At 38.9% G+C, this 19,408-nt stretch overlaps 1 protein-coding gene across 1 annotated transcript; it reads right to left on the bottom strand.

The window, feature by feature from the left end:
- Window positions 1–6,149: 6,149 nt before the first annotated feature.
- On the bottom strand, window positions 6,150–18,914 carry LOC141398729 (glucose transporter GlcP-like). Its single transcript, XM_073976341.1, has 3 exons — window positions 18,226–18,914; window positions 7,450–7,622; window positions 6,150–7,369 (listed from the first exon to the last, which is right to left on the bottom strand). Exons 1-3 carry the CDS (start codon window positions 18,476–18,478, stop codon window positions 6,260–6,262), a joined length of 1,536 nt encoding a protein of 511 aa, XP_073832442.1. The 5' UTR covers window positions 18,479–18,914; the 3' UTR covers window positions 6,150–6,259.
- Window positions 18,915–19,408: the final 494 nt, after the last annotated feature.

Below are 19,408 nucleotides of genomic sequence, written 5' to 3'. Positions count from 1 at the left end.
CGGAAAAATTGTTCACACGATAACTACTCATGGTGGGAGTGACCGATTTGGTCCATACTTTACACATCCTAAAATATCTACCAGATATAGATCAGGTTCGAATATGGACTACATTTGTCCACCCCTCGGCTACCTCCCACACAAAATTTTGGATAAGTTCACTTTAAGACCTGCTCTCGAATCACTTTGATTTTTATTTTAAAGTTTTTGCCTTTTTAGGGGCGAAGGCCATTATTTGTGAGATTTAATTAATTTAATTAATCGAGCTTTTTTATGACCTAAGGAGATTACATTGAAAAATTGATATCTAGTTGGATTTTTGTTGAAGCAACTTGCATTCGCTGTCTTAATAACGGCAGTAAAAGTTTTTTCAGGGGCAAGTCCATACTTCTTGAGAAAAGAGCCCGAAAGTTGTAAAAAACCCCTATGGCACCATTTGTAGTGCCTGGAAGGCTCGAACCGAATATATTACTGAGTATAGCTATATTATGTTTTTCGCAGACAAGTGTGATAAAAAGTCTTATCTATCGATATCCCCGCAAATTTTTAAGCTTTAATCCTATCCATACTTTTGTCGGCCAACATTTTGAATACATAAGTTTTTTTTTTTTTTTTTTTTTTTGGAAGAAAGTATTTCAATCCGCACTGGCTGAAGGTATACAATTAAAAACATGTAAAAAAGTATCAGTCGACAGAGATATACCCTCAGCCTGTGTGGAGTGAAAGACTTTTTTCTCAAGAAAAAAAAACCTATGTATTCATTGGGGTTTTCAAAATTTTGGGCGTATGAACCGACGAAAATATGGATTGGGTTAAAGCACAAAATGTCGCGGGGGATATCGATAGATAGGGCATACAAACATAATATCGCTGTAAACAGAAAAACCTTCCACTAGGAAAACCTTCGGTAAAAATTTCCAAAGGATCCTCGAACAGACCCTTAACCACACAAAAGTGTTGAACATTTGTGTGGGTGGTACCCCAAGGATTGTACCGATAGGGCCCACATTTTAACAAAAACTATGTTTTTACAAAATATTTAGAGGTCCAAAATTTGGACTAAATTGCTTGCTCCGTTTATGAGATATTGCGCTTAGCATTTTAGCGAATATTTTTTGAACTTTTGTGGGGGAGGTCGCGGAAGTAGCGCACCTATAAATTACACTTTAGAATTTCATTTAATATTCGAAGAAATATTACAATATCCAAAGTGTGGACGAACGCAGTATTTGGTTCGAGCGCTCCAGCCACTACTTAAGGTGATATAAGGGCTTGTACACGTTTCAGTCTGTTTTGTCAAGAAGTATGGAATTGCCCCTGAAAAAACGTTTACTGTCGCAATTGAGGCAGCGAATGCAAATTGCTTCAACATAAATCAAAGTGATTCGAGAGCAGGTCTTAAAGTGAACGAAGGAATGGGCAAATATAGTCCATATTCAAACCTGATTTCTTTCTGGTAGATATATTAGGATGCGTCAAGTGTGGACCAAATCGGGTCTTCCCTTCAAGAGTTATCATTCGCACAATTTTCCGAACATTTTTGAACTTTTGTGGGGGAGGTACCTGAAGGAGTGAACCGATATGGCTTATCTTCGAACTTAAACTAAGTTTGGACAAAATATTATGAACGCCAAATTTTGGATCGAATCGGCAGATCAGTTCGAGAGTTATCTTCCGCTCCAAACACTACACACGGTGTCATAGGGGTTTTTTGAACCCTTTAGGCTATTTTCTCAGGAAGTATGGTTTTGCCCCTGATAAAACTTGTACCGCTGTATGGGGGGGCCGTGAATACAAGTTGTTACAACAAAAATCAAAACGATTCGAGAGCAGGTCCTAAACTGAACTTTTCCGAAATTTTGGGTGGGAGGTACCCGAAGGAGTGGACCGATTGAGTCCATATTGGAAGCCCATCTAAGTTTGGTAGAAATTTTACCATGTACAAAGTATGGACCAAATCGGTTACTCCCTTCAAGAGTTATCGGGCGCACAAATTTTCCGAACATTTTCGAACTTTTGTGGGGGAGGTAACGGAAGGAGTGGACCGATATAACCCATCTTCGAACTTAAACTAAGTTTGGACAAAATATTGCGAAAGCCAAATTTTGGACAAAATCGAGAGTTATCGTACGCACCAGCCAGGAAGACAGACAGACGGATGGACATTGTTAAATAGACTCCAAATTGTCTAAAACACATTTCGTCCATCATACTTGGGGTCTAAAACCATTATTTCGATGAGGCACATTTTGCCCGTATGAAAGTGTATATACGGTTAGCATAAATGCTGAGGGTATAAAAAAGTTGTACCGTCGTAAAGAGAGCCGCAAGGAAAACCTACTAAAAAAATTCAAAGCGATCCGAGAGGAGCTCTTAAACTTCACTTTATCTGAATTATGTGTGGGAGTTACCCGAAAGAGTTGACTGATATAGTATTGGAACCTGATCTATATTTGGAAGGAATAATACGATATGATGGACCAGCATTTTTTACAATTTGTTTGGATTTTCAGGCCCGCTTTAAAACACGAGCGATAGCGACGAATTTAAGCACTGTTTCAAATATTTTAACATATGATATTTAAAAGTAGGCCTTGATAAGAATTTTACAGACGAACTTGTTTACCACGAACACCGGATATAGCGAACAACTTTTCTTTTTCCTACCCTCTATTCTCATTTTACCTATTTTATTCGTTCCAACCCAATGAACGCGGTTAAAACAAAAGAAAAATGGTTACAATGAACTAAAGTACTGATCCGCCAAAAGATTTTTATAAACGTTGATATATTTAAAATATTGATTGGCGAAAAGATCTTTATAAATATTATTTTTTTAAAGGACCAAATAAATCACGCAATCTTGATCCCTAGTTAGAACATATTACGGCTATAATTAACAAAAATGTTGACCACAACACGCCTGTACATTTTTAGAACACATGGTGAATATTTCTTTAAAGAAAATGTCTTTTTAGTTCAAATCGGATGCTTTTTTGTGTTTAATATTTCCTTCACCAAACAAAAAATTTAAAAAATATATATTTTTCTGCAGGAAGGTCACCTTCAAAAATGTGATATAACTCAAAAAACGCAAAAAATCGCACCTTGGTAATTATGTAGTTGATACAGAACCCTTTGCTGAAGATATTCCCGGTAGCAGAATTACGGTCAAAGTTGGACAATTTTGTAAAAGTCTATAATATAAAACTATAAAAAAAAGTTGTATCCTATATGACGATTTCTTCTGCTGTAACAAACATATCATATCTTTGTATTTAATTATTACCAAACTCTTACAAATTGCGTTTAAATTCTGCTCTGACTTTTAATCTTTTTTAACATTTTTTATTTTGTCTTCGAAATTTTGTTTTTAACTTCGAATTATACCGCGAGTTTTGAATATTTTTGAAAACAAATTGCACATCCATAGAATTTGACATGTTCTTTCTTCGAATCAAATTAGAAAACTCGCGTTATTAAAAGTGCAAAAATTGACTTTTTGCCTAAAAACCTGTCCAAATTACCTATAGTGATATGGTGCGATACAGTCCATCTTCGTACATGACTTGCCTGAATACAAAAGACGCATCCTTCCACAATTTTAGTGTCTTATCTAATATATATAGGGTCGTTCTATACTGTGTTGGAGGGTACATATATACTGGCACCAAATATTGACCGATCGCGTCAAAAAAATTTTCTTTATCTGCACCCCAATTGCTTGAGGACCAGGCGACATAAACATGTCCGAATGTGATCCCTAGAATTTTGGGGTTGTTTGTTGTCGGAATTCTGCTGCTATCGACCATGACATACAATTCTGTTCTCACTTCTGTCGTCCATGTGGTGAACAGAGGGGCATTAGATTTAGTGACGGATATTTGCATATTCCTCGCGTGGTAAGATCAGTCAATTAAAAGTTCAGCCTTTCACAAAGGACATCAGGGAAAGTACCTGACGTCAATCATCCGCATACGCTACGATCTCAATGCCGTCTGGAGAGGGCGAAATACAGTAAAGGTAGAGGTTAAACGGTTTAGCAAATATCATCCCACCTTTTTGAACTCCCTGTTTCACACTTCGTAGGCTTGTCTTCTCGATGTCCCCAAACAGCCATAACTGATCTATCACAAGGATTGTTCTGGTTGAGTCCTCCATTAATATGTGGGGATATGCTGCTGCTTACGGGACCCATGCTGATCATCGGCAACAGGATAGCTATTTCTGACGCTGGGGAGGATTAAAGCCTCAATGGTCTTCGTTATGGACGACAAAAACGAAATCTGTCACCCTGCCTATTTGCTAGACTTCGAGAAAGATGTGGCACATCCAGCTGTTTCAACATTACCATGGAGATTTGATCAGAGCCCAACGCTTTGGATGATTTAGCTTTCCTGATGACATTCGCAATATCATCCATTGTAAACTGTGGTAGTTCATCCTCGGCAAGAAGAGATCTAATGCGATGTAGTACTTTGTCACTCGATTGAAATAACTTGCGCACCTCTCCGTGCAAATCAGGGTAACGTCGCCAAATGTAAATGAGTTTCTTTCTCTACAGGGTTCGAGAGTGACTTACCCGTTGACCATAATTCACTTTTTTCGACTCCAATGTTTCAACTCTTTATATGATTTTACCACTCGTTTCCATACGCTCACCGAACAAGCTTGGGGTTGGTACGACGACGCTCACCACGCTTATTTGCTAATTCCGGGGCCACTGGTGGGAAGTTTGGCCTCAATTCAGAACGTCCTTTCTGCTACCCGAATACCAGAAGGGTTGGGCAGATCTCTGAAACGGTGGTTAATGAACTTTCTGAGATAAGGCAAATAGCTTTCCCATGATTGATGAAAGTAAGGCGATGAGAGGTGATGTAGTTGGGCGATCTTTTAATGGAGGCAATTATGGGAAAATGGTCTGATCTAAGAGAAATGGCGGTTGATGTCATTTGTCAGACCAGGTGACACGATGGGTCCGTCTAGCGAACTGTGACATTATCCGCTAATGCTGGTAGGGGCGTCCTCATTGACCGTGCCGAACGTAGAGTTATCAATCTACTTACCTAGCACCATATCCCTCTGGTCATTTCCGATGACCGAATGCCACAACTCATGATGATCATTAAAGTCCCCCAAGACCAGCCGATTATGACCTTTAAAAAGCGGGATAATGTTGGGCCTATTACCTGGAGTACAGTAATTTTTCGTCGGGATGTATACCTCGGCGGGTGTTGAGGGCATTGTCGCGTATTCTGATGACGACGACGACTTATTGGAGGCAGTGTTCACCCAGGGACTATGTTCTCTGTCGTAGTCCTTCGCATGAATGAGTCCAGAACAACCCCTGAGATCTACACCCTCCCGACATCTATTGCATCACCAAGGTTAGAGTGTGGTGGATGCGGATGTGACAAACTAAGTCCTTTCAGATTTTTAAAATGTACTATTTTGTTCTTAGAATATGATTGCCCCTACAATATCTCTTCTCTGCGTTCAGAAGTTTATATTTCTCCTAGGATGCTTGGTATTGCTATTAGGCTATTGGGCGGTCCACAGTAGTTTACCTGCCGATTTTCGGCATTTTCACGGCTTTAGTCTTATTATCACACCGACCCAGTCAACAATCTATGGACAAGCTCGAATATCGATTACAAGCTAATCGATTATGAGATTTTCGCTTCAGAAAAAAGTCGACTACGGTTTTTAGCCTTTTGACTGCAAAAAGTCGATCAATCGAAAGTCTACTTACCTATACCAAGTCCTCATTGTCCCTGTCACCCCGATGCTTGGGGATCTGTATTGTTTTCTTTCCCACCATTGGCCATCACACTCCATATGTGAGCATTGGTCTAATTATGCTTGAAGGAGCCTTCTATATCCAGAATGACGGCTAAGGTGTATTTGATCCTAGGAGATTTGGTCTTAATCTCATAAGTTAATCGTGTTAACTAGAATATGAAAGGATTATGGGTATATACTTACTAAGGGCTTTCATCCCCAAAAAGAATTTTCAACCCCCCAAAATTTCGGTTCACTGTGCAATGAATGCATTTCATTTTTTACTTATATTTTTTCTGAAACATAAATTTATTTGTTTGTACGTAATCCTTTACATTAAACTACACCCTTAAATAAAATAACATATAAACATTTCTAATAATTAATTTATTAAAAAAATTATAAATACTTATTTATGTATGTACAACGATCGCTTCATCGTTCCTTTTTCTCCGCACTCTCCAATAATCAAAGACATTTAGAGATTTATTAGCTTTCTAAAACGTAACTGAGCTTCGGTTAGTGAAGTATATCTTGTTTCGGGCATCGATACTGCCAAAGCTAAAAATGCCACCACAGCTATAATACCCTGAGTCATCAGATTATCACCAATATGCACTGTTAGGGTAGTAATTAAAATTATATGAAGTATTTGTTCTACAATAATAACTGTAGCCAATAAAATCGGCTTAGCCTTCAGAGGGAATGCTTCACTGGCATAAACCGAGGTGTACGGTACAAAGAATCCAGCAAAGAGTTGTAAAAACAAATACAAATACATGGCGGAATTCATATCATCGTAATTGGTTATATTGCTAATCGGCATAAATAGGGATCCTAAACCGATAATAAAGCAGCCAACAATGAGCATTGAGAATATCGATGGAATTTTTCGATTGGAATTGTCGACCATGCCCATGGCAAAAATGCCTCCCAAAACACGGAAAACACCGGAGACAGTCGGTACCCAAATGGAATAGGTTGCCAGGGAACTGTATTGTATACTCATATTTAGAGGTATGGAAATGCAAAAGACCAACATCATACTACGGAAGAATAATATTTTCACCAAAGGCACCAAACCACGTTGTAAACTTTGTGCAAACGTTAGGCTTTCCTCTTCACGTACGTAAGTTTTGTATTCGTTCAGCAATAGTTGGGTTTCCGTTGTTACTCCCTGTGGTCTACGCAAACGTCCCAAAGTTTCCAGAGCAGCTGCCTCATTACCCTTACGTATCAAATCAACCGGAGATTCTATCTCAGCAACTAAATAGATGCCAGCAATAACAGCCCAGAAAATATCCAATATGCCATGCAACCGATTAGCTGGAAAATCTTCTGTCTGTGTCCAGTTCGAGGCATAAATCATTTGTATCGCTATACCCAACGAAAAGGAGTACTGCTCAAGGGAAACACAAACTCCGCGATATTGAACGTCAGCAATTTCACTGGCATTCATCAGGAAGGGTATTGTGGCCAAACCAATTGCTATGCCATTAAGATAACGGGCCGCCATAAGCGAGTCATAATAGAGGGGATCACTTGCAAAGATTATACCACTTATTAGAATCAGTAGCGCAGAAATGGCCTGAAAACCAACAACAAAAACCAAATTCATTATTTTTGAAATGCATTTTTACCCTTTCTTTCACTACATTTCATTCTTACCATTATAATTTTCTTGGTTACAAAATGTCGCAAAGGTATTGACAGTACGGTTCCTATTATCACAGCAATGAACCATGAGTACAAGAAATGTTCGGTCGAACCAAAAATACTTCCTTCAGTCCATCCAACACTTAGCGCCAAATTAGCACCACCGGACACGAAGATAAAGCCAGCTGTAATGTAAATAAATGATAAAATTAGTAGCTACTAAGAAGATATTTAGGGTTGTCTTTGCTTCGTTTATAAGGACAAATTATTTACAGTATCCTACCTATCTGAAATTAAATCGAAATCAAAAGGTATTGCTCACAATCGAATGAGTTAAAATTTAACGTTTTTAGAGTAAATTTATACTTCAAAATGTTAGGCTTTATTATTTTAAATTCAACACACCAAAAAAGCCAGAATATCGAGATAAAGCAAAACCATATGACGAGAACTAATTAGAAATAGGGTAAGGCTAGTGATAATAACGACCCATTAAGGTGCTGACAACAGGACTATTGAGAGAAATGGTGGTAGAAGACGATATAATTCTCAATGGAGATGTATCCACGGAGGCAAAATAAAAGAGCTGGGAAAGTGAAATTGAAATGTAGAGGAACCAGTAGGAAATTTTACTATACTGGCCTAGGAAAAGTATCGAGGATGCCATCGGCAATAATTTATGACGGAGAAATATAATACATCGTGAACAAGATCAGACGAGTAATTCCACCGATCACCAACAACGACGCTCAAACGCTTCATATAGAACAGAAGGAGCATCCAGAGATATGAACGACTTTACGTTTGTCATATAAGCAATATGGACAAACTAATTACTTCGGATAACCAACGAAGACGAAGAAATAGATCGTATAGATAAGAAGAGAAATTTGGAAATACCGCTGAACTTTGTAACATATTTGAACCTTAGTAGATGGGAAATAAGAATAATTTCAACTGTCAGTGCTGCCAATGCTACAGTGTTGCAATGTTATAATTTAGCGTAGACACAATCCAAAATATCACAATTCATAAACACCTAAAAGTATGATACAAAAATTCTGTCAATGCTCCGAAAGAGTGTTAAGAATGTTCTAATTTAATGAAGACACAATCGAAAAAAGGCTAAAGATGCCGACAATGATCCTTATCCTGTGTGAATTGAGACTTTCATCTATGTATTTATGGAGTTTTCAAAAAACTTTTGGCTCATATATCTTAACGATTCCCAATATATGCAATCATTTTGCTATTAAATTGGAATTGTATAAAAGCCAAAAGTGTTGAACTTTTACGGAGGATGTACAATTTAGTATGTGAATCTAATTATGAAATTCACTCCTTTCCTTCATCAGTTTCTGTGCTCGTCAGTCATTTGAGTTGATGCCAGACAGCGTTTCTTAGAGCTTTTGGGTCCATTATCTCAGGAAGTATTCAACCTTGATCTAAATTTGGACGAAATGTTACGAGAATCAGATTTTGGACCACATGGATTGATTTGTTCGAGACCGAGAACGTCCAGCCAGCCATATAGATGGCTATATCGACTTCAAATCCATAGTCTAAAATTAATTTCTTAATTAATTTCTCGTTAGAGACGAGCTTACTGACCAAGATGCTTTTTGAAAAAGGAAAGCCGACGATACGAACCCACACAATCACCACTGTGTGACATGCATGTTTCGCCTTTGGTTTAGGAAGGCTCCTCAGACACATCGACTGTGGGGCGGCTTCGCTATCCTCTAACTTATTCCCTCTTTCAAATGCAAGTTGTTTTTTTTTTACAAAGTTGAATTTTTTGTTCAAATCTTTGTATGGCTTTCATGACAAACGCTTAGCGTAGCCTTTGAAAGTTATGAGTTTGGTTCTGAACACTAACACGCCGTGACAACACTTTTTTCCATGTGTTTTTCAAGGACGTGGGTTCGAACCCCAGCCTGGCTCAAAGGCTACGCTAAGCGTTTGTCATGAAAGCCATACAAAGATTTGAACAAAAAATTCAACTTTGTAAAAAAAAACAACTTGCATTTGAAAGAGGGAATAAGTTCGAGGATAGCGAAGCCGCCCCACAGTCGATGTGTCTGAGGAGCCTTCCTAAACCAAAGGCGAAACATGCATGTCACACAGTGGTGATTGTGTGGGTTCGTATCGTCGGCTTTCCTTTTTCAAAAAGCATCTTGGTCAGTAAGCTCGTCTCTAACGAGAAATTAATTAAAAAATTGACCTTCGCCTAATAGGCAAAATTTTCAAATAAAAATAAAATTAATTTCGTCCAAACATATTAAAACCATTATTTCGATGAGACGCATCAAAGTGTTAATTCTCTAGGTTGAGAATGGAGAGGAGTCTTTTGGCGAGCCCAGCAGATGGACTGCCTATTCCACAATATAACTTTGGTCGAGCGACATACAATATACACATACTTTTACGATCACTGTTGTGAAGGAGTTGTGCCAATGATCTGATCAATACCAACTCCCCTAGACGGTACTTACTAGTGGCCCAGTCTGTTTAAGCCATCGTACGATGGTCTATCCCCTTACGGCAGTCTCGTTGGAACAACACACAGAACAAAATACAAATCAAAAAATAAAATTCCAAATCAAAACTCCTCGGTTGCAGTCTGGCAACTATTCCCAGGATTAGCCAGGAGCTAGTAGTGGACAGTAGCTAGCCATCTAAATGCAGTTGGCACTGGAAACATTTCTAACACACTTTATCAGCAACATACTATAAAAGCAAATACTCTGTTCGTTCCGAAAGTGGCACAACCTAACAAAAAGTGCGTCCGACGTTCTGAAAGCCCTTTACCAAAAGGCAATGTTTATTCTCGACAAAATCACCAAGAATGCAAATGGTGCAGTGCACAAGTGGGATGAGACGGACTGTCGAGGATAACGAGAGAGCCAAAATCTCTCAAAAGGACGATCGTCCAGCCATCTCCAATCGAGAACATAGGACATACAGCTCGCTAAGAGGAAGAAACTAAAGCACAACTCAACTGCCACTTCAAAAATAAAAACAAAAATAAAAAAAAAACAAGTAAAAAAGTGTCAGTCGGCTTTGCCGACAGAGGTATTCCCTCAGCATATGTGAATTTAAACTTCAATCTACGGACAGATAAAATTTATTTAGGGTATTTTCAAAACTTTGTGACCCTATTTTTGACATTTGAGCTTACCGGCAAAAATGTGGATTAGGATTACATTTCAAAAATGTTGCGGAGGAGGTATTTAAAGGAAGGGACCGACTTGGTCCATTATGGAAGTGGATCACTGCCCATCTTCGAACTGAACCTCAGTTCGAGAGTTATCCTGCCCCTATGGCACCATATATAGTTTCCAAAATTTTGTGTGGGAGGTACCCGAAGGAGTGGACAAATACAGTCCATATTCGAACCTGATCTATATCTGGTAGATATATTAGGATGGACCAAATCGGTCACTCCCATCAAAAGTTATCGCGCGCACATTTTTTTCCGAACATTTTTGAACTTTGGCTTATCTTCTAGCCTATACTAAGTTTAGACAAAATATTATGAAGGCCAAATTTTGGATCGAATCGACAGACCCGTGCGCTCCAACCACTATACACGGTGTCATAGGGGTTTTTTGCACCTTTCGGGCTATCTTCTCAAGAAGTATGGACTTGGCCCTGATGATGCGTGTACCGTCGTGTAGGGGACAGTGAATACAAGCTGTTACAACAAAAATCAAAGCGATTCGAAAGCAGGTCCTAAACTGAACTTTTCCGAAATTTTGTGTGGTTGTACGCGAAGGAGTCGGTCGATTGAGCCCATATTGGAACTTCATCTAAGTCTGGTAGAAATTCCACGATGTGCAAAGTATGGTCTCTCTTATGCTAAAGAACTGCAGATTTCCCACTCTCTCCGGTGCATTCATTCTTGCCTCTGCTATAGAGAGAACTAGACTCAAGATGTTATTTTGGGTGGCTTAGTGACGATTACGGATCAGTCGTTCATTGGAAAATTCGTGCTCTTTTTCGCCAGACTTTTCAGCAACATTTGGCCGACGCATTCTATCATGGCAACTCTGGAATGAGGTTTCACTGGTTCGGGATCAGCCTGATGTCGTCCTAAGCATCGTTGAGCTTAACCATGCATTTCTTTCAGAAACCCCTGTGGCAAGTCGTCCATGCATTTGGTAACCCTTCAACCAGAGATGGAACACAGGACAATCTCCGGTTGAAAAAACATGTTCCATAACTTGTTCAGAAAACATAGGTTTTATTTTACCCTATTCCGCTGTAGTGAGAGGGGACAGATTTTACTTCTTTTCGTTAGTCACAGCAACCATCAGGGTGTTCTTAACCACTCCGTTGTTTTACCCTCAGCATTTATGCCAACTAGAGTATATACACTTTCACACGGGCAAAATGTGCCTCATCGAAATAATGGTACCCAAAGCTGGAAAACATAGTCACTAAAATGTTAACAACTTTGGACTCATAAGCCTTTCATAATTTCTGCTAAAAGCTCGAAAGACTCTTCGACTTGCATATTCGAGAAAAGATAGAGAACTCAAATAACATATCTTCTAATCAACTTAGTCGATTACCCTAAAGGACACTCGACAGACACAGCCCTATACGAAGTCGTTAGAAAGTACATAGAGCACAAAAAATACACCTTAACCACTTTTCTGGATATAGAAGGCACCTTAAACAACGTTAGTACCTCAGCAATAGAACAGGCTCTATATAACATCGGCGTAGTAGCTGTATAACAACCATGCTGCAGAGTAAGTCATTAATGCCATACTGGGAAATAGTATACAGTCAAAGCACGTAAATTGAGGAACTGCACCGGGAGGGTGATCTTGACACTGATTCTTGTTACTAACGAAATCATAAGCAATCTTGACATGAGGATTAAGGTTGTTGCTTATGCGGACGATGTGGTAATACTCATCTCTAGTATGTATTGTTACAATGGTATTTGGACTAGGAATGTGGAGAGAGATAAGGCATACGAACATGCCCGCGTTCTCCACCAACTACCGCGAGAAATGTCAATTAATGTTGATTACTGCACTTCTGCAGTGACCTTTGACCGACCGGCCTTCTGAACTCAAATTTCCAAGCAGAACGGGTCACGACATCAAGTTATACGAAGACGGCTCTAAGATGAATTGTGGAGTCGACTCGGATATTACATCCACAAACTTACTTGAGGACTGCAGTGTTTTTTAGGCTGAGATAGTGGTCATAAAGGAAGATTGTAATATACTTATACATCATAATACATCAAGCTTAATCGGAATTTTCGTCGACTGTCAAGCGGCGCATTAAATTCAAACACTTGTCACATCAAGTAGAACTTGCCATGTTAGGGTGCCTGACCAGAGTACTTCTTACTTGGTTCCAAGGTCACAAGAAAGATGTTGGTAATGAAAAGGAGACGAACTAGCCAGAGGAGGAACCGTCCCTAACAACCTCCCAAAGGTATAAAACACAACTCTAATGTGTGTAGATAAATGATACATATCACGAGCAGAGACCAAATGGAGCAATACTAAAACATGTCTAATATCAACATCCTCTTGACACATTACAACATCAAACGTAAATAGTTCCAGAATGTCCAAAATGGGCCGAACCTGGAAACAACAATTGCGGTACTGCCGCAGATGCGGAAACGAAGAAGATGACCCAACGGTTGAGCACCTCCTCTGGCACTGCCCTGTACAAATGCAAGAAAGATTGAAAGCTCTAGCACGACTGCCACTTTCTTTTCGCTGCGACAAACGAACTAGTTCTGGGAGACCTTCTGAGATTTCTGATTTCATCAGGACAGATATTATTGCCAACATTATATAATGGAATAGCCATCATTACCCGAGTGGTGTGGTTTTCAAAACGGTTTATTAATCAATCAACCGAAGCCAGAATATAATCTGAAAATTCTACCAAAGAGTGAAAAAAATTATGGCTTTGGTCCAGTCATATCCTCCTGTAGAGACGAGCAAGGTAATCTAGTAAAAGAGCATTATTCCAAACTGTTGGTATCCAATACTGGCGACGAAAATATTACAGATCCAAACCCAGAAATCGAATCGAAAAATATATGAGTTATGTAATATTTTTTTTTTGTTTTTTTTTATGCAATTCTGACCGTCTGTGGTAAATACTGAAGTTTGGGGAAGTTGGGCTCTCTGTTTGGTGGAATGTAAAGCTCGAAGATGGACGATATCGGTCCACGTTTTGGTATAGCCCCCATATAACGGTACCACCCGGTTTTAATTATTCTGACGTAGTCATATTTTGAGAACAGATTAGTTATAATTTGACCAATAAATGTTATTCTTTGTTAGAAAATAATTAAGGCAAGGTCACATTAGGGAAATATAGGCACCAGCGACCGGCAGTGTGCGCTTACTGAGAGCAAGTGAGCATAAGCTTCACCGCATTATTTACGCTCACTTGCTTTCAGTAAGCGCACACTGGCGGTCGCTGGAGCAAATATTTCCCTAATGTAACCTTACCTTTAGAACAAGTAAAAAAGTATCGTTCGGCTTTGCCGACAGATATATACCTTCAGCAAATATGAAGTGAAACTTTCACCTACGGACAGATTAAATGTATTTTAGGTCTCTTCAGAATTTTGTGGTCCTTTTTGGACATTTGAACTTGCCGACAAAAATGTGGATTAGGAATTAACTGCACTAAGACACAAATGTTGAACCTTTGTGGGGAGGTACCCTTAGGGAGGACCGCTATGGACCATTTTTGTAGTTAAACTAAATTTTGACAAAACATTAGGAGATCCAAAGTTTGGACCAAATTGGTTGCCACATTTAAGTGATATCGTCCTAGCGTTTTAGTGTTATTGTGCTCTCCGACCTCCACATATGGTGACATAGGATTTTTTTTACACTTTTCAGGCTGCTTTCCCAAGAAATATGGACTTGGCCCTGAAAAAATGGAGGTAGAGAATGCAAATCGCTTTAACAAAAATCTAAGTGCTTCGAGAGCAAGTCTTAAAGTGAACTTAGCCGAAATTTTGTGTGAGATGTACCAGAAGGAGTAGACAAATATAGTCCATATTCGAACCTGATCTATATATGGTAGATCTATTAGGATGTGCAAAGTATGGATTACATCGGTCACTCCCTTCAAGAGTTATCGTGCGAACAATTTTTCCGAACATATTTGCACCCGAAGGAGGGGACTAATATGGCTTATCTTCGAATTTAAACTATGTTTGAACAAAATATTACGAAGACCAGATTTTGGACCGAACCGGCATCCGTTCTAGAGTTATCTTGCGCAACTACACATGGTGTCATGGCTTGCTTTGCATCTTTCAGATTATTTTCTCAGGAAGTATGGACTTGCCCCTGATGAAACTTGTACGGTCGTATGACAGGCAGTAAATACAAGTCGTTGCAACAAAATTCAAAGCGATTCGAGAGCAACTCCTAATCTGATCCTATCCGAAATTTTGTGTGGGAGTTACCCGAAGGAAAGGACAGATTGAGTTCATATTGGAATCCCATCTATGAATGGTAGAAATTTCACGATGTGCAAAGTATGGACCAAATCGGTTACTCCTTTTTAGAGTTAACGTGCGCACAAACTTTCCGAAAATTTTCGAACTTTTGTGGGGAAGATCCGTAAGGAGTGGCCCGATATAACCCATCTTCGAATTTAAACTAAGTTTGGATAAAATATTACGAACACCAAACTTTGGACCAAACCGGCTCACCCGTTCGAGAGTTGCGCACCAGCCAGACAGACGGACATTCCTAAATCGACTGCAAGTTGTCTGAAACACGTTTCGTCCAAACATACTTGGGGTCTAAAACCATTATTTCGATGAGGCGCATTTTGCCCGTATGAAAGTCTATATACACTAGGGGTATAACCAAAAAAATACCACGCCAGTATCGTGTGCGGAATATTGTCCTGATAACGAAAACGCGTGTTTTAGTTGGATTCGGTGAAAAAAGTTTCCGCACCGACTGGGATTACTAAAGCCCTTTTGATATTTTTATACCCTAAACCACCTTGCGATTACTCCCTTCGAGAGTAACCGAATTGAACCAAACTTTGCATATGGTAATACTACCTCTTGGCATACATTAGGATCGAATATGGATTATATCGGTCCACTCCCTCAGGTACCTCCCACACAAAATTTGAAATAAGTGCAGTTTAGTGACCCCTCACGAATCGTAAAGCAATTTTTGTAACAGGATGTTCCTGCGGCCCACGTTATGTCATTGTAATAACCGCAAGAAACGCTGCACTATGTCGCGAGTTCAAATAAACTGTGTCCAAATATAAAAGGAGTTGGCGTAATCAGATGAATTTTGGTATAAATACTTATAGTTCACTGACAATGTCGACAGCAAAAAATTGGGAAGGTCAGTCCACGTTTTGGGATAGTCCCCATGCAACAGTACTTCTTAATGCTTCGGTATTTTGAATATTTTAGATAAACTTATCAACCAAATTGGTTGAATTTTGAGATGCGGGGTTTTCACTTTTCAAAACGCATTTCCCAAAAAAAATTATGGACATAGGTCCACGTTTTAATATAGACCCCATATAACGGTACCTCTCGATTTTCGGAATTTTGAAAGTTTTACATATGTTTCACGCCCAAATACGCCGAAATTTTGCGTTGAGGGTTCCCAATGGACCAAAAAACTTTGCTGATAAAAATTATGTACATAGGTCCACGTTTTGATATACATAGCTCCAATAGAACGGTATCGCCCGATTTTCGGTATTTTCAAGGTTTTAGCCACTTTAAACAATTAATGTAGCTGATATTTGGTATTTAGTCTACGCCGGGTTTTGCGAAATATTTTTACAGAGATTTGTTGGTATTGGTTCACGTTTTGATATAACCCCCGTGGTATGGGGGTTTTTAAGGTTTTAGCCACATTATCCACCCAAAATTACAGAAATTTGGTGTTCAGACTTCATATATTTTTGTGAGTTTATTAAATACATCAAAATTTTGTCTTCAAATAAGAGAATTTTCCTTAATTTTTTTTTTGCCCGATTAGTGGTCAATAAACGGCACATTTTTTGTTAAAAATCGAAATTTTGACTTTGTATTCTTTTCCTTGACGGTGTATTCTTTTTCGGGGACAATTCCATACTTTTTGAGATAATGGCCCTGGAGCTCCAAAAAAATCTGCCGGCACTAACTAAACTTGGTTGTGCCTAACATAACTCTTGCGTACATACTTGGATTACGTCCAAATATTGAACGTACATCGTACCACTCCTTAGGATATCTCCCACACAAAATTTGGAACATGTAAAGTTTAAGGTTTTTTTATACCCTCAGAATTTATCCTACCGAGGGTATATACACTTTCACACGGTCAAAATGTGCCTCATCGAAATAATGGTTTTAGACCCCAAGTATGTTTCGACGAAATGTGTTTCAGACAATTTGGAGCCGATTTAGCAATTTCCATCCGTCCGTCTGTCTGGCTGGCTGGCTGGTGCGCACGATAACTCTCGAACGGATGAACCGATTTGGTCCAAAAGTTGGCTATTGCAATATTTTGTCCAAATTTAGATTAAGTTCGAAGATGGGTTATATCGGTCCACTCCTTCCGGTACCTCCCCCCAGAAAAAATTCAAAAATGCTCGGGAAATGTGTGCGCACAATAACTCTGGAAGGGAAACCGATTTGGTTCAAAGCTTGCACATCGTGAAAATTCTACCAAACTTAGATGAGGTTCCAATATGATTTCTATTGAAGCAACTTGCAATCGCTGTCTCAATTACAACGGTAAAAGTTTTTTCAGTGGCTAGTCCATACTTCTGGGGAAAACAGCCCGAAAGTTGTAAAAAAAACCCCAATGGCGCCATATGTTGTAGCTAGAGAACACAATAACTCCCGAACTGATAAACCGATTTGGTCCTAAATTTGGACTTCGTCATATTTTGTCCAAACTTAGTTTAACTTCTAAAATGGCCCATATCGGTCCTCTCCTTAGGATACCTCCCCCACAAAAGTTCAACATTTGTGTCCAAGTGCAGTTTTGGGTCTGTTCGGTCCTTTGGAAATTTATACCGATGATGTACAGCCATATTATGTTTTCCGTGGACAAGTCCGTGCTTCCTGGCATACTGTTCCAACAGGTGTACGATAACCCACGGAAATGACTAGTGGGCGCGATAGCTATCGAAAAGATATGACTCTCAAAATAAGATCCACCTCCGTAATGCAATATGGCGGTCCATTCCCTTCTCCCTTTTGAACTTTAATCCTAATCCACATGTTTGTCGGCAAGTTCAAATGTCCAAAAAGTGCCACAAAATTCTGAAAAGACCCTAAATACATTCGATTGTCCATAGCTGAACGTTACAACTCACATAGGTTGAGGGTATATCTGTGGCAAATCCGTCTGAAACTTTTTTACTTGTTATATTTTTTATAAAATTTTCTATTTTTTTTTTTTAATGCAGAATATAAATAGTGGGGAGTACGCAGTGCAGAGTCTACACTGTAAATACTTTTAGTGTCGCAAATAACGAGTGTCTGGATTCTCGAGACTTTACTCTTGTACTCTTCTTTCTCCTATACTAGTTATCATAGTTTGGTTTCTATCTTTAAAAAGTTTTTTAACCGCACATTCTAGACTTTTCTTTTGTAGGTTGATGAATCACTCACTCCTGCAGAACTTTTTTTATAAACTTTTACATTTCCTAGCGTGTAATTTTCCACACCATTGAACCACGTAAATACTGTAAATATTCTCACTGAAAAAAATAATCTAAACAAAAATTTCAAATCACCTGCTGCTGTTGCATTTGTTTGTGGCCTGTTGCGCCATCTTGTATTGGCTTGAATTGGTGCTGGTGCCACAACAGGAGTGGGGGATGTAACATAAATGACTGTTGGTGGGCCCTGTTGCCCTGGATATTGTGGCTGCTGCTGTGGTTGACCGGGATACTGGGGAGGCAGCTGCCCTGGATATTGTTGTGGATATTGCTGCGGTGGTTGGCCTGGATATTGGGGCGGATACTGTTGCTGCTGTTGTGGCTGCATTTTTTGAGATTGTTTACACTTTCGTTATCACAAAAATTTTCACTTTCACACCAAATTGAGGTTTCAATTTAAATTGTGTGAGAGAAATTCAGTTCTCAAATTGTCGATTGTTAAAAAAAAAACAAAAAAAAACACTTATAAATCAGTTTTATTTGTTTTTGTAATTTCAATTAGGAAAATTCGTTCGTTTCTGTACAAAATGCATGCGTCGTCAAATAACCGACATTCGTTAGTGTTTATGATAGACTGAGCCTCATACAAAGGGCAGGTGTTCGTTCAATATTTTGAAATCGTCAAAACAGACGTCGCAAATATTGAAAAGAATTTTCTTTCACTAATACCCCAACATTATCAGTCGATTATAGCTTTGCTGATACCGTATAGACATTTTGGTTTTTGTTGCTGATAATGCTACTGTCAGTTGTCGTTCCGTAGTGATAGAGTTAGTCGAGAATTAATGCCCTGATTTTGATGGAAAGAAAGGTAGGTGTAAGGGTATGGGAGAGAGGTATGTACGTTATCACTGCAGGTGATATAAAATGTTTGCTTTGCGGTAATATATCAAAGTTTTATGATTTTGTCGGTACTGTCATAGAGGCCTCAAAAATTACACCCACAAAACGCTTTGTATACCCATCGTATGTATAACATAAATATTGTTGTATTTTTTGGGTAACATGGAAGATAATGAAAACTTTAACGGAAACATTAGCTGAAGGAATGTCCCCAGGGTTTATTTTAAAAGTTGATTTTTTTTTTTTTGGAAGTCATTTATTTCGATAGTTATCGTGGCGACTAGCCATTAAAAAAAAATTCAAAATAAAGAAAATTCAAACAAAACGGCACCGGACTCTAGATAGTGTCCGTAACTAATGTGTGATCCAAGTAGAGGTCCTTTTTTCAATAGCCTTTTTTGACAGACCACGTGTG

This window comes from Musca autumnalis, unplaced genomic scaffold, assembly GCF_047663935.1.
Source record: "Musca autumnalis isolate F117 unplaced genomic scaffold, ASM4766393v1 scaffold_3, whole genome shotgun sequence".
Classification (NCBI taxonomy): Eukaryota; Metazoa; Arthropoda; class Insecta; order Diptera; family Muscidae; genus Musca; species Musca autumnalis.
This window is presented reverse-complemented; position numbering and strand designations above follow the sequence as displayed.

Bases quoted from the DNA above. Each gene is read 5' to 3' on its own strand.
- LOC141398729 (XM_073976341.1), bottom strand. From the start codon at position 18,478: ATGCAGCCACAACAGCAGCAACAGTATCCGCCCCAATATCCAGGCCAA. The intron at 7,623-18,225 runs GTGATTTGAAAT...TTTACATTACAG, and splicing joins AACAAATGCAACAGCAGCAG to CTGGCTTTATCTTCGTGTCC. The intron at 7,370-7,449 runs GTAAGAATGAAA...GTTGGTTTTCAG, and splicing joins TAACCAAGAAAATTATAATG to GCCATTTCTGCGCTACTGAT.